Here is a 14,988-nt window from a genome sequence, read left to right as displayed (position 1 = left end):
ATTCATTACAGCTGAAGCAGTGGATCTATTAGTTCGGAATCCATACTGGCTCTCACTCAACAGCATGTTATTCTCAATAAAACTGTCTAATTTTTCTACAAATACTTTTTCAATTATTTTAGAAAATTGTGACAGCAGTGACACTGGTCTGTAATTAGTAAATATATGTTTATCTCCCGTTTTATAGAGTGGAATTACTTTTGCTACCTTCATTCTATTTGGAAAAGTCCCTGTTTGAAAAGAGAGATTAAAAACATAACATAGAGGTTTGATGATACAGTCAATAGTCTTTTTTACAATTATCATGTCAATACCATCACTGTCTGTTGATGCCTTATTTTTCAGTTTTGTTACAACCGATAGAATTTCATTTTCACTAACATCTCCTAAAAGCATGGACTGTAGCACTTTGCTTCCCCCTCTCCATCCACTCTGTATATCTTTATGTTCTTCAATACTCTGCCAATTTGGGTCCAACATTCACAAAAAAAGAATTGAATCCATTTGCTACTTCTTTCATATTTGTTATCATCTTATTATCCTCATTTATAAAATAGCTTGGTGGGTTTGTAGGCCCCGATGTTTTACCTATTACCTTGTTCAGAATATTCCAGGTTCCTTTAATATTGTTTTTGTTGTTTTCTATTAAGTTATTGTAATAGTCTTTTTTAGCTTGTCTCATTATTGTTATCAATTTGTTTTTGTAAACCTTATATTTCGTTTCAGCATCATTTGTTCTTACTTTTATAAAGTCTCTATAAAGTTTGTTTTTCTTTTTACAAGCATTCTGTAGTCCCTTAATAATCCAAGGCTTTATATTGTAGCTGTCTCTTTGTTTCCATACATTCGGACAATGTATTTCATACAATGATAAATAAATATTAAGAAAAGCCTCATATGCAGCATTTGCCTCTCCCACATACACCTCATTCCAGTCTGCTTCAAATAAGTCCTTCCTAAATTTATTTATTGCCTCTTCAGTCCTTTTCCTTGTATACCTATGGGTTTTCTCCTCCCTCTTTCTATACATTTGACAGTCATAAGTAAGAAACACAGGTAAGTGGTCACTTGTATCATTAATTATTAATCCACTTTTTATGTTATTTTCTATGTCATTTATAAAGATGTGATCAATTAATGTTGCACAATTTGTCGATATTCTACTGGGTTTGGTGATCAATGGATAAAGCCCTCTACTACATACCACATCCAAGAAGTCTCTTGCTGATTTATTTCTGGGTGAGCTTAGCAGGTCTATGTTATAGTCGCCACACATGACGAATGTTTTCTTTTCCTTTACCTTACACAGTAATTCTTCCAGACTATCATGAAATGCTTCTACCTTAGACCCAGGTGTCCTATATAAACACGTAACAATAACATTTCTCTTCTTTTCTATGTCTACCTCCACAGTTACACATTCAAATAAATCATCGATTACCGTTGTCATACATTCGACAGGTTTACATTTCAAGTCGCAGTCAACAAACAGGGCCACACCTCCTCCCTTCTTGTTTTTTCTACTACTGTGATACAACTTATACCTGTCAATTGAGAAGTCAATACCTCTGTCTTTATCGATCCATGTTTCAGAAAGTGCTATTATTTTGATTTTGCTGTTTAAAGTCTTCAAGTATTCGTCAATCTTTGAGAAATTTGCATATAAGCTTCTGCAGTTGAAATGTATTAAAGAAAATTTATTATCTAAGCTAACATTGTCATTAAATTGTTCCTCGGTGTAGTAGTCACAAGTAACATTGATTGAGTTGAACAGATGGTTATCTGGGTCAACATCATATTCAAAGTCATGTAATTTATAGTCCATGTATTCAGCTCTTGAAGACGCTTGATTCTCAGTTGTCTCACCTTCTCGTCGCGAAGCCTTCCCCATCTCCAGCCAAGGATGAGCCATGTCAGTCATACGCCTAGCAGGTCTCATCTATATTGATCCAAGTCACGGAGCTCTCGAATCGTGACAACTTTGGCTTCTTCATATGGTCCATTTAGCCGAATCATGATTTTACAGTTTCGTGTCCATGTTGCTTGTATCTTGTTTTCTTTTCTGAGGATGCGTGCTTGTCTTGCAATGTCGGCGTTCTTCTTTGTAAGATGTTCATTGATGTAAACCCCAGTTCCTTTCAGCTTCCTTCCCTGCCGTAGTAACTCCGTCTTATGTTTTCGATTCGCAAACCGGATCACAATGGCTGGGTTGGTTCTGCTGTCCTTCCTAGGTATAGTATGGCACGCCGAAATGCTGCCACTTTGAAGAGATATGTTCTTACTTGTAAAAAAGTTAATTACTTGCCGTTCAAGTGTCTCAAGTTCGTCTGCCGGGGCTTCGGCGTCCTTGTCAGCGTCCCTGCTGCGAGTCCCGGCCACTCTTGCATACGTGCGATGTTTGGTTTCCAGTCCGCTTATAATCAAATCGTCCATTCTGGTGTATTGTTCAAGTTCGTCAATTCTTGCTTCTAGGTCGACAATTTTCTTGTCTTTCTCCTTGATGATGTTTTTTAGCATTTTGATCTCGGTCAACAACTCCATTAGTGTGTCTTGCTGCTTGGCCACTGTCCTTACATCTTCCGACAGGGAGTTGATAGATTTTCTAATCTCCTCCAAGTCTTCCTCGAGTTTCTTGTGTTTTGCAGTCATTTTCTTGAATATCGCCGGCTTGTAATCAAATGTATACCTGCTTTACTTCTACATCATCCTCAGACAGGATGTCCATCACAAAGATCCATGCTCGGGAGATTCTGGACTCCAGAGGTAACCCCACAGTAGAAGTGGACCTTGTTAGTATGTTGACAAACTTCTTCACAGAAAGATGATTGCTGATTGCTTTTACAAATGACTGAGCTCCCGCGGGACGTTTGTCTTACAGCGGCCGGTCAACGAGGAGAAGTCTCCGGTGGGTCCGTGGCTGCTGGCGCTCTTCGTCTTTGTGGTTTTAGCCTGTATAGTAAATATGTGTGAAAACAGTCCTACAGACTTGGGACCGTTTAGAAAATATAAACAGTTTTAGTTATACTGTAATACTTACAATACGTTGCTTGGAGAGATGAATAAAGAATCCATAAAAGTAAAAACGCTATGGATTGCTAGAAGACTGAACGACACATTCTTTGGGGGGAAAAAAAGTAAATATGGTAAATGGAGGGAGAATGCAGCACCTGCAGCGAGCAAACTCATCCAAAAGGTGGCGTCAGAGCACAAACAATAAAACAGCCTCTAGTGTTTTCGCTTGTTGCATTTCCGAGGCTATCAGTTGAGAGAAGGCTTGCCATTTATATGGCGATTTGATGTCCAAAAATGACCATGCTGGAACTGGCACAGAAGAACAATTCAGGGCAAGTCGTGGGTCTTTGGGAATGTTTCAAAAGAGCAGCCGTCATTCACAGTGTCAAGTGCAGCATGCCCGCTGATGAGGAAACACTGATCGAACAACGTTGACGCTTCGACTTGGCTTTCATCCGTGAGGGGGGATTTCTACCTATCTTTTAAACTATGATAAAATGGGACTTTTTGGGGAAAATATGCCAGAGGGAACCTTTATTACTGCAAAGGAGAATGCCATAGCGGAACAAAACAGGCTGATGGAGGAGCGCCTCACACTGCTAGTTTGTGCTAACGCTAGCTGGAACATGTGAAAGGTGAGGCTATACTTGCTTACCTTTCCCAGAATGTTCAACAAATGTCACAAATATTCGAAGTCACAAGGTAAAATTATATACATCTTTTTTTTTTTTTTTAATGTAGCACATACTTGCAAACCCTCCCGATTTTCCCGGGAGAGTCACGAATTTCAGTGCCCCTCCCGAAAATCTCCCGGGGCCACCATTCTTACAAATTTCTCCCGATTCAAGCGCGGCAATCAGAACAGAAGACGAAGCAGAAGAAGAGACATGGCGACAACGAGTAAGAAGAAGAAATACGCTTGCAAGTTTCAAAATGATTGGAAAAAAGAATTTCAGTTCATCAAGGACAGCTCGAAGGGGAGGGGTATGCTGTCTGCAAATTTTGTAGATCAGCGTTCTCCATTGAACACGGTGGCCGAACGGATATAGTCACATCCATCCATCCATTTTCTACCGCTTATTCCCTTTCGGGGTCGCGGGGGGCGCTGGTGCCTATCTCAGCTACAATCGGGCGGAAGGCGGGGTACACCCTGGACAAGTCGCCAACTTATCGCAGGGCCAACACAGATAGACAGACAACATTCACACTCACATTCACACACTAGGGCCAATTTAGTGTTGCCAATCAACCTATCCCCAGGTGCATGTCTTTGGAAGTGGGAGGAAGCCGGAGTACCCGGAGGGAACCCACGCATTCACGGGGAGGACATGCAAACTCCACACAGAAAGATCCCAAGCCGGGAATTGAACCCAGGACTGCAGTACCTTCGTATTGTGAGGCAGACGCACTAACCCCTCTGCCACCGTGAAGCCTATTTACACTTCTCTTGCAAAGTAATTTTGTGGCTGCTGTCAGTGAAAATTCCATCCATCCATTTTCTACCGCTTATTCCCTTTGGGGTTGCGGGGGGCGCTGGTGCCTATCTCAGTTAAATTCGGGCAAAAGGCGGGGTACACCCTGGACAAGTCGCCACCTCATCGCAGGGCCAACACAGATAGACAACATTCACACTCACATTCACACACTAGGGCCAATTTAGTGTTGCCAATCAACCTATCCCCAGGTGCATGTCTTTGGAAGTGGGAGGAAGCCGGAGTACCCGGGGGAAACCCACGCATTCACGAGGAGAACATGCAAACTCCACACAGAAAGGTGCCGAGCCAGGGATTGAACCATTTGTCAGTGAAAATTGCTCTCTAAATATATACTTTATATACATTTTTATTTTTTTACTATTTATTTATTTTTAAAAAGAGTTTGTGATATTGGCCAGGGTTTGCCATCCGAAAACTCAGGAGGTGTTGACAAGGTTTCTGCACATGCCAGTGTGTAACATTGGCACAGCACAGAACCTCATTGAGTCACTGAACACAGTGTTAAGTAAAGTCGCTAATGTGTAAATGTAAATACATTACAATAAACTAGGAGACAGACCACTAATAAGTAATGTTGTACTTTGTTTATTCCTAGTGACAGAAAAATTGACTGGAGAAATGTGGCATTCAATAGTGATAATGCCAGTGTCATGAAGGTGAAGCACAATTCGGTTGTCAGCAGAATCAAAGACATGCAGCCCTCCCTAATTGACATGGGATGCATCTGTCATCTGGTCCAGCTGGCCACAGGATGTGGCATTAGGGCTCTACGGCAGCCTATTGAAGACATCCTCAGCAGTATATATGCTCACTTAGACATCAGGTAAGCATACTGATATGCCGCATGTTACACTTGCACTTAAGTTAAAAGAGAGCCTCTGTGCCACAATTTGACAGTTATTGGATGACATTTTGGTTCCCTGGCTTTTCATTATTTAACGATTTTTCTTTTTGTTTTTTTAAACTGTTCTCAACTTTAGTGCCAAACGTTGTGAAATCTTTAAAGAGTTTGTGGAGTTCACAGACTCAGAAACTCTGAAGATATTCCGATACTGTGCAACCAGGTGGCTCAGCTGGCTGACTTGCATTAACCGGGTGCTCAACCAGTGGGATGCACTGCAGGCATATTTTTCCAGTCATGAGGATGTGGAGAAGCCTGGCAAGGTGAAGATGTTGGCACATATGCGGTCCTCTCCAAGGTTTCTCATAGTCATCATTGTCGATGTCCCACTGGGGTGAGTTTTTCCTTGCCCTTATGTGGGCCCTACCGAGGATGTCGTTGTGGTTTTTGCAGCCCTTTGAGGCACTTGTGATTTAGGGCTATATAAATAAACATTGATTGATGATTGGTTGATTGATTGATTGATGTAATGTAGCAACAAGCACGTTTATAATAATATCTAATATTTAAGTATTTAAACATTTTAAGCTAAGATTTATGTATTTTTATCAATTAAAGCATATGCAGCGCATTGATTAAAAAAAAAACGCATCAAAACGTTTACCTTTTTTTTTTCTTCATCACTGATTTCTGCAGACTTAATGAGAGCCAACAAACATAATAAAACATTACTTATTGTTCAATGTCAACTGTCATTAAGATGCAGACTGCTGAGATGTTTATATATTCCCATTTAGATGAAAAATGTCTCATAATCCTTGCAAAGAAACGGGTGGTGTTGTAGGGAGAACAAGCGCTTTTTGTGTCTGCCACTCCTGTGCAGTGTGTGCTTTAAGGTATTTTTTTTCACCTTTCTATCAAAGGAATTTGAGAACTATCACTACCGAGGATGTCGTTGTGGTTTGTGCAGCCCTTTGAGACACTAGTGATTTAGGGCTTTATAAATAATCATTCATTGATTGATTGATCACTATCTTCAGCTTCACTTAATGCCACAATACTTACTGATACTAATGTAATAGTTCTTTTGCATGCTCCACCGATAGTGATTTAAAAAGCTGTGCTAAGAACCTCATAGAAACATTTTTTTGGCAACCCCAGCTGCAGATCATATTGATGCATGAAGTGTGCAACATCAACCCTGAGAAAACAAGGTGAACGTTTTGCATCTTTTCCCCACTAAAATGTTAAAGTATTAATTTATCTAAGTTTTCCAGTCAAAATGCGGAGTAAAAGCCTTCACCAGAGCTCCTAGAATGGCCAGAGAAAAGTCTCTCACTTGTTTTGTAACAGGTGCACGCACCTGCACGAATCTATTCAGTCAGCGTGTGATGGCATTGACATCATGTTTCTCTGACAGAAATTGCACCACTGGGAGACTGGTATGCCCTGTCAGAACACACTGATACAAGAAGATATGGCCAGATGAGACATGGTCAGATGAGACATTTGGCCTTATCAGTTTTCTTACAACTGATGCAGTTGCATCAAATCATACTGTCTGGTGAGTTTTCTTTGTAAAGGTCACATGCATTTGTGTTCAACTCCAGCAGTGACAGAAAAACGTGTCCAGTTTAATGGCTGTGATGCTATCACTGCAATAAAAAATAAGATTTTTGTCACCTAGATTTAAAATCATTCTTTTCTTGTTTTGCTTTGCACAGAGTGGAGAAATTGGGCAGATGAGTTGGCTCTGGATCTCCAAAGTTTATGAGCTTATGGGACTGTGATGCCTTGCAGACATTGGGTTGCATCCTGCGCTTGCACAGTTCTGAGGTTAACTGCACAGGCAAAACTCCAGATTAAAATAAAATTGCCAATGTGTAGCGTGTAGGGAGTCATCTTGGTTTGTGATGCAGCCTTTGAAAACCATTGGGCTGTTAATGGAAGGCTTTCTGTCACATGTTAAATAGACGTGACCATGACACTCCTTGCAGTAGCCTTTTATGTCAACATAATTGCTGGGGATTGATGAATAGATTTTAGCTCTTTTAAAATCAAATGTACAAGGACTCTTCATCGCCCTCTAAATGTGCTCATTAATAACATGAGTTTAGATGCCAAACTTCAAAATTCTATAGTCACATTCATTCGTGTATTCTCGTCCATCTTGTCTATTTAGAGTGGTTTTGTCTTCTTGCCGTACTTTTATATTATGGCGCAGTACTCTGTTTTTTTTCTCAAAAATTCTTCATTTCATTTGAAATTCTTTATGTCGTCAAAAATCTCCCTTTTCAAGAACACATTATATTCTATATAAAAAATCCTAGTATTACAACAGTAATACTAGGATTTTTTTTTTTTTTTTCCATCATTATTTTCTGGGTATCTGTTTCCAGAGAGTCGTTCAGTGGAGAGAAGTTTTGCCCCTTACATTGCATTGTTGCTTTGCAAACACTTTGAAAGATGGTTGACGCTTATTTGCTTCTGGGCTACTAGCAGCACTTATAACTTGTTCATGTCAACAAATCCGTACCTTACGTTGGACAGGGCTCAAGTTGGAGGTGTTAACATAGTAACCATGTTTTTGTGATCACTCTGCGTGATTAGAGACGCTTTAAATCTGTCCAATCGGAGATCCGTAGGCTTCAGGTTGCTATGCAACCGCTTGCACTAGCCACCAACGGTGCTTTTAATTTGCTTGTTTCAACAAATCCGTTGGTCTGGGTTAAGGTTGGATGTCTCAGCTTGTACTACTACTACAACTACAGAATAATGAACTTTCCATAAAATGACAATTCTCAACAAAAAAAATCTTATACTACGCTGTTGGTGGACAAGGGGAGCGACAGCCATTGACGCACATTCATTCACTTTATTAACTATCACTAAAAACCTTCCACTAGCGCTGCCATCAACATTCGGTTTCAAGTCCACAGACTATCAATGTTGAGCTAAAACAACCAAAGAGCACGCCCCCGCTAATATCACGCTTAACTTGGCACCAGGTACCGCCTTTTAAAAAGGCACACACTCATCCACTCCTCTCTCATGTGAAGTGAAGTGAATTATATTTATATAGCGCTTTTTCTCTGGTGACTCAAAGCGCTTTACATAGTGAAACCCAATATCTAAGTTACATTCAAACCAGTGTGGGTGTCACTGGGAGCAGGTGGGTAAAGTGTCTTGCCCAAGGACACAACGGCAGTGACTAGGATGGCGGAAGCGGGAATCGAACCTGCAATCCAAAAGTTGCTGGCACGGCCACTCTACCAACCGAGCTAAACCGCCCCTGTGACACCTCTCAACTGGAAACACCAGACATACATGTTAAAAAAACATGAATTACTTTCCCTAGTAATTAAATGCATCTATTAAAGAACAATTCCGTGTTAGCACTTCAGTTACTTTTTGGGAAAATTAACAAGTAATGTTAATTTATTACTTTAGTTTTCAGTTCTTTTTCTAAAACTGGTCATTAGATTAGTGGAGCAAATAAGACTTGTTTAGTCTGATTTAGCAGATACTGTTATTGGACAGCGTTCTGACAGAATGAAAGTGAAGCAATGCTGCAAAGACATGACAGAGCACTGACTCTGCAGACCTGACGGTAAAAGGCAGAGAGCATAGAAAGACTGCAATCAGTGAGATCTAAGAAAAGTGACCACGCACCTCAAACACCTCTCCACTCATTTGACTTGCTGAGCTCCATTGAGCGCTCAACTGCACAGGCACGGTCTGTCCGTCTTCAGTGAGGACCCTCACCTTGACTGTGTTGACCAACACGGTCACAGCACACAGTCGCTCTTGCTCGAATGGGTTGAACAGCACCAGGTACCTGACCGCGACAAGAGAAATTAATCAGACTTTTGGGATAGAGATGTAGGAAAGGTAGTGTTACCGGAAATATGATGCAAGTCCTACCTTGGCCCTGCTGGGTCCAGCTCGATTAAAGTGCGCTCAGGTAAAGAGTCTTGAGTAGCGCGTCTATCATCCTGAAAAAAAAAAAACACTTATTCATCACCTTGACTGATTACCAGTCAACCACAAGACTGGTAAGCAACAACTATTTATATCCAAACATATTTATGGCGCTCAATGAACCTCCAATTCATGTTTTTGAACAGTTAGTGGATGCTGGAATATATAGGAAAAAAGCCTACAACCCAACACAGAAAGACCAAAACCCAGGTTTAAGCCTTAAACTATTTAGAATCAGATTTATTGAGCAGGTATGTTTAACACACAATGAATTTGCCTCAGTAGACTGTGCTCTCTTTATACTTTTAACTGTAAATAACAACAATTAACTTAAATATGAACAAGTACCTAAAAAATAAATATGTGAAGACTAATAACATAATAGTGCAGTGGTGAATAGAGCAAAAGGATGATGAAAGGAACATGAGGTATTACATTCACAGCGACAGACTAGTTCCAGGGTTATTTCAGAGCAACAGGTCTGACAATGTGACTGTTTAGCATTCATCAGAGAGATAGCCTGCAGGATGAAACTGTTTCCTATGACTGGTTGTTTTTACATACAGTGATTTGTAATGGGGGCACCATGGTGGCAGAGGGGTTAGTGCGTCTGCCTCACAATACGAAGGTCCTGAGTAGTCCTGGGTTCAATCCCGGGTTCCGGATCTTTCTGTGTGGAGTTTGCATGTTCTCCCCATGGCTGCGTGTGTTCCCTTTGGGTACTCCGGCTTCCTCCCACCTCCAAAGACATGCACCTGGGGATAGGTTGATTGGCAACACTAAATTTGCCCTAGTGTGTGAATGTGGGTGTGAATGTTGTCTGTCTATCTGTGTTGGCCCTGTGATGAGGTGGAGACTTGTCCAGGGTGTACCCCGCCTTCCACCCAATTGTGGCTGAGATAGGCACCAGGGCCCCCCGCGACCCCAAAGGGAATAAGCGTTAGAAATGGATGGATGGATGATTTGTAATGGCTGCCGGAAGGGAGGAGTTTGAACAGTTTGTGACCAGGGCGTGAGGCGTCTGCAGTGATGCTACCGGTCAATACCATGACAATGATACGGGCAGTCCTGATTGTCCGTTGCAGTCTGTCTGTCCAGCTTGTTTGCAGATCCAAACCAGACAGTGATGGAGGTGTAAAACATGAAAAGCATTTCCTGGAGCAGGTGGAATGCTGTGCCTTGTTTCTGATTGGCTGGGGGGCACCAGTACTGATTGTCCTGGTGCTGGAAGTGATGCTCCCCAGCCTTACCTGCTGCTTTTCTTCAGTCAGGAACTTCATGATTCACTGACAGGTGGAGGCCGGCACTGTAAGTTGGGATGATTGTGTTAAATGCAGAGCTGAAGTCCACGAACAGGACTCTGGCATAGGTCAGTGGGGAGTCGAGGTGATGTAGGATGTGATTCGGCCCCATGTTGACTGCATCCTTGGGCCCTTCTCCCCCAATCGCTCAGTTTCTATGACAGCTCTCGGAAGAGTTCTGGTGGTTTCAAACTTCTTCCGTTTACGAAAGATGGAGCCAGTGGGGCTAATTGGGAACTTCAGATATTTTTCAGTGACCATTCCCAAACATGTGCCTCAAGACAATCCTGTCTTGGAGGTTTACAGGCACTTCCCCTGACTTCATTCTTGGTTTTTGCTCTGCCATGCACTGTCAAGTGTTTATAAGAGAGAGATGTGTGCCTTTCCAAATCATGTCCAACCCACAAATTAAGCTGTACAAACATGTCAAGGAGGATCAGTTGAAACTGGATGCCCCTGGGCTCACTTTTGAGTTAAAGTACCAATGATTGTCACACACACAGACCTAATTGCAAAGGCTGTGAATACTTATGTACAGTACATGTGAATTATTAGTTGTTGTATTTTTATATACATTTGGAAACACTTCCAAAAAAAACAACAACAAAAATAGTTTTCACATTATAGCATATTGTGTGTAACATTTCAAAGACAAAAATTAATTAATCCTTTTTGGATTAAGAGTGTAACATAACAAAATGTGGAAAAGGGAAACGCTCTAAATACTTTCCAGATGCACTGTATGATGAAAAATTTGCAGTGTGTTTGTCAAATTTTTTTGATGTTACTTCAAAGACACTCCAATCAGTGCACTCAAAGCAGACATGTAGCTTTGATTCCATTTGACTCTCTCTTTATAGTTCTTACTACAGGCTTAGCAGTTTTTAAAACTTCTGCGCGTAAGTCGGGATGAGGTGAATCAGACAGTGATCAGAGAGTCCTAAAGCTGTACAGGAAACAGAGCGATAAGAGTCCTTTGTTTCTGTGTAACTATGGTAGGTCCTCTGGTGGGGCATTTGATATGATGTCTGTATTTGAAGGGTTTGTGGGTTAAATTTGCTATGTTAAAATCCCCCAGAAAGATGAGCAGGGAGTCAGGATGTTTTTTCTCCACATCTATAATATATAACGCTTCTGTTATACAGGCCTAAAGTGGAATGTAAACACCAACCAAAGTGAATAAATTGATTTACAGATTGTAAGAAAAAACTCTCCAGATGTGGGCTCCATGTCTACTTTAACACCTTTGTTTATGTAAAAGCCTATTTCACCATGCCTCATTTTGCCAGAGAGCTCTTAGGAAGCCAGCTCTGAGGAGATGAAAGTCAATTAAGTGTAGTGAGCTATTCGGTAACGTTCTGGTTTAATTGGAACCAGTGAAAAGAGTTCAACAGATAACTGTACAATGTTTAATAGTTATTATCTGGTAAAATCGAAAAACTGCAAAAATAAAGAAAAACGCAACAACCACGAGCCAGCACAGAGTGGCAAAACATTTATAGTAGTGTCAGGGGGTTCTTCTTACCGTCTCCAGGAAAGGCTCTGTCTGGTAGAAGCGATAAAACTCTTTGTTCTTCATTACCAGGAAATGAGCAGCATTGATGATTACTCTTTTTAGGCCGATGAGGGACCGCAGCAATCTATGGTAGGAGGACAGCAGACAATCCATGGCTCAGCAAGCAGTCCCAGCATACGTCTTATAATTTTACTACAGTTCATCACTCTAGTAAATTGATGCCATACAGACAGAAGGTAAAATTACCCTGTAAAATAAATTAGTAATCGATCAAAGTGACTGTCATTTCTTGCTCGCGCGCACATCCTTACCTAGTGCCATAGTCAATGACAACATTCTCCTTCGCAGTGCCAGTGATGGCATCATGATGCTGGAAGAGCCCCACAGAACGCCTGGCATCCACAAGCAGAGCGTAATCTGAGACTGGGTAGCGTCCCTCCATGGACATGTGGCGAGCATTGGCAACCGCCAAGCTGTAAAGGATCTCTGCACCCCTAAATATGGATGTATATCGTTAAGATTTTATCGATACCAATATTGATATACATCGATAGTCTTACCAATATTTTTAGGTAGGCGGTTCCTGTTTGGGTTGGCCCAAGCGGACCGCTAAAATTCTGAACTAATGATACTGCTATTGGTATTTTTTTTGTCCAGTTGACCATTGAAATTATGACAAGCGTGTGCGCTGTCACTTTCTTTCAGGTGCCGCTGCATAGCATAAAAAAAGACATGGTAGGACAGCCAATTAAAATTTAACTTTTAACGCCTTACAAGACAAAAATAGGCCTACGAATGGATTAACCAGAATTCTTCTCCGTAAACTCACTTTACTTAGATGCCTTGCCGATTTCGCGTGGTCAAAGAGTGCCACCTTTCCCCGTGATCCATGGTTCACAATGCCCTTGCAATATAAGCACTGAGCACCTCCCGGTTCTTCGCACTTTGCAATGAAATCGCTGATCAGTTAGTCTACTTCTACGATATTATTGTTAATCTTCACCTTCAGTTTGATGGATATATCGAGCCATGCCCAGTTCCCCTTGTTTATCACGCCCTTATCGATATCTTTTGCTAATGAAGCACTCCTATCTTGAATAAGCTTAACCATGTCTGAAACTGTTTTGTCAATAAAGAAACGTGTAATTGAGAGCTACTGTGTTTTCTTTCCAGATAAGTCGCCGATAAACACAACCAATATAAACAGAATACGAGTTCAGAAATGCTCACGATAATTGAGGATCAGGGACTAGATATTGTTGGCAAACGAGGCGTGCAGACGCCTATAACGGGCAATGTCATTGGTTGATGTTGTCAGCTGATAGTAGAGCTAGCCAATCTGGTGCCTTCACACATTGGCATTATATTTTTCGCAGGAATTCTCTGCCTTGTACTGATAACTAGGTCAACGCAGAGACAAAAACCACAATTACCTAACCCCCCCTATAATTTTCTCCCAGGATTTAAACGATTCACAGAAATGACCCTGGCGGCGCCAAAATCGGCGGACTTCCCCGGATCCGCGGAAAATTCCCATCCCCGGTGACTTTGGGGACGAGGTGGTAGTATTGTTATGTTACAAACTTTTGCGTGGTGTTGCTTTCTTAATTGTGATTATTCCAAACTGATTATCCTCTACCTGTGCGTAGTCGCGGCACTTGAACCGAATGTGAAGTGAAAGTGAAGCGCTTTATATAGTGAACCCCATTACCTAAATCTTTTAAGATACAAAAATTATACCAGTGTGGGAGGCATTGGGAGCAGGTGGGTAAAGCATCTTGCCTAAAGACACAACGGCAGTGACTTGGCTGGCGGAAGCAGAAATCCATCCTGGAAGCCTCAAGTTGCTGCCACACTACCCCCCAAATTGTGACAGTATGTCATAATGACAACTGTCACTTGGATGTATAAAAAAATACCAATAGCAGTGTCATTAGTCCAGAATCATAACAGTCTTTCTGGACCAACCCAATTAGGAACGTGCACCAAAAAATACCGGTATGTGGGCACAGTGGCGTAAAAAAACAAAACCGTTAAGAATCGCGATTAATTAGAAAATCGATTTTAACGTGACAAGCGGTAAAAAGTGGATGGATGGATTTCAAAGAAGGTATCTTTTTTTTTTTTCTTTAAATCTGTCCTGTCCTGCCACTCAGGCAAATAATATTGTTAATGTAGGTGCCCATATCTGCTGTGAAGATATACTTTAGAAAGTGGAAGCGTAGGATTTTTCTCTTGTTGCCTTATTTGTATTTCACTTTATTAAGTGCTTTGGTATAAATTATTTTAAGTAATCATAGAACTGCCACACAACGTTAATAAAAAGTATTATTTTTTGAGGAACTGAGAATCAATTTTGAATCGAATAGTCACCCACAAGAATTGAATTCACCCGAATCGTGTTCTGCCCAAAGATTCACAGCCCTAGTACATACTGTACCTACATTTATAACATGAATTCAACGTATTATCTGACTACTTCCTGTCTGACTAGCAGATTAAATGTTGGTCAACCAGCAAACTGTGTCTTTCTGTGAAAAAGAGCAAATACACTTCCTGACTCACCTCACATGAATGTCATTTGGAATAGAAGTGTAAATCAATAAAATCTAGACAAAAGAAGATGATCACAACTGAATGGGTTGAACTACCAGAGGACAACATGATAAAATAAGATAAGATAAGATAAGATATTACCTGGGGGTTCCACAAGCAAATGGTTAACATGAGAAGCCTGGCTAGAATCTTTTCTTTACATATTACAACCAAACAGTTGGTGGATTAAACATTAGAAAACATCTGGGTTATACAATCTACCAGTGTATGTACTGCATATATGTA

General features: G+C 41.0%; 1 protein-coding gene across 5 annotated transcripts in view; it reads right to left on the bottom strand.

Moving 5' to 3' along the window:
• The window catches only part of man2a2 (mannosidase, alpha, class 2A, member 2), a 198,359-nt gene that overhangs the window by 18,942 nt on the left and 164,429 nt on the right, over positions 1 to 14,988 (bottom strand). For 4 of the 5 annotated variants that reach the window (XM_061917554.1, XM_061917555.1, XM_061917556.1 and 1 more), the window contains exons 11-14: positions 12,459 to 12,641; positions 12,157 to 12,271; positions 9,274 to 9,344; positions 9,022 to 9,187 (exon numbers count right to left, since the gene is read on the bottom strand). The exons of the other annotated variant lie outside the window; for it this stretch is intronic. In XM_061917554.1, the coding sequence (XP_061773538.1) occupies positions 9,022 to 9,187; positions 9,274 to 9,344; positions 12,157 to 12,271; positions 12,459 to 12,641 (535 nt within the window). The remainder of the gene's footprint in view (positions 1 to 9,021; positions 9,188 to 9,273; positions 9,345 to 12,156; positions 12,272 to 12,458; positions 12,642 to 14,988) is intronic. 5 annotated transcript variants of the gene reach the window in all.

Source organism: Nerophis ophidion, linkage group LG12 (assembly GCF_033978795.1).
Source record: "Nerophis ophidion isolate RoL-2023_Sa linkage group LG12, RoL_Noph_v1.0, whole genome shotgun sequence".
Classification (NCBI taxonomy): Eukaryota; Metazoa; Chordata; class Actinopteri; order Syngnathiformes; family Syngnathidae; genus Nerophis; species Nerophis ophidion.
Note: the sequence above shows the minus strand (reverse complement) of the source record. Positions and strands in the feature narration are given on the sequence as shown.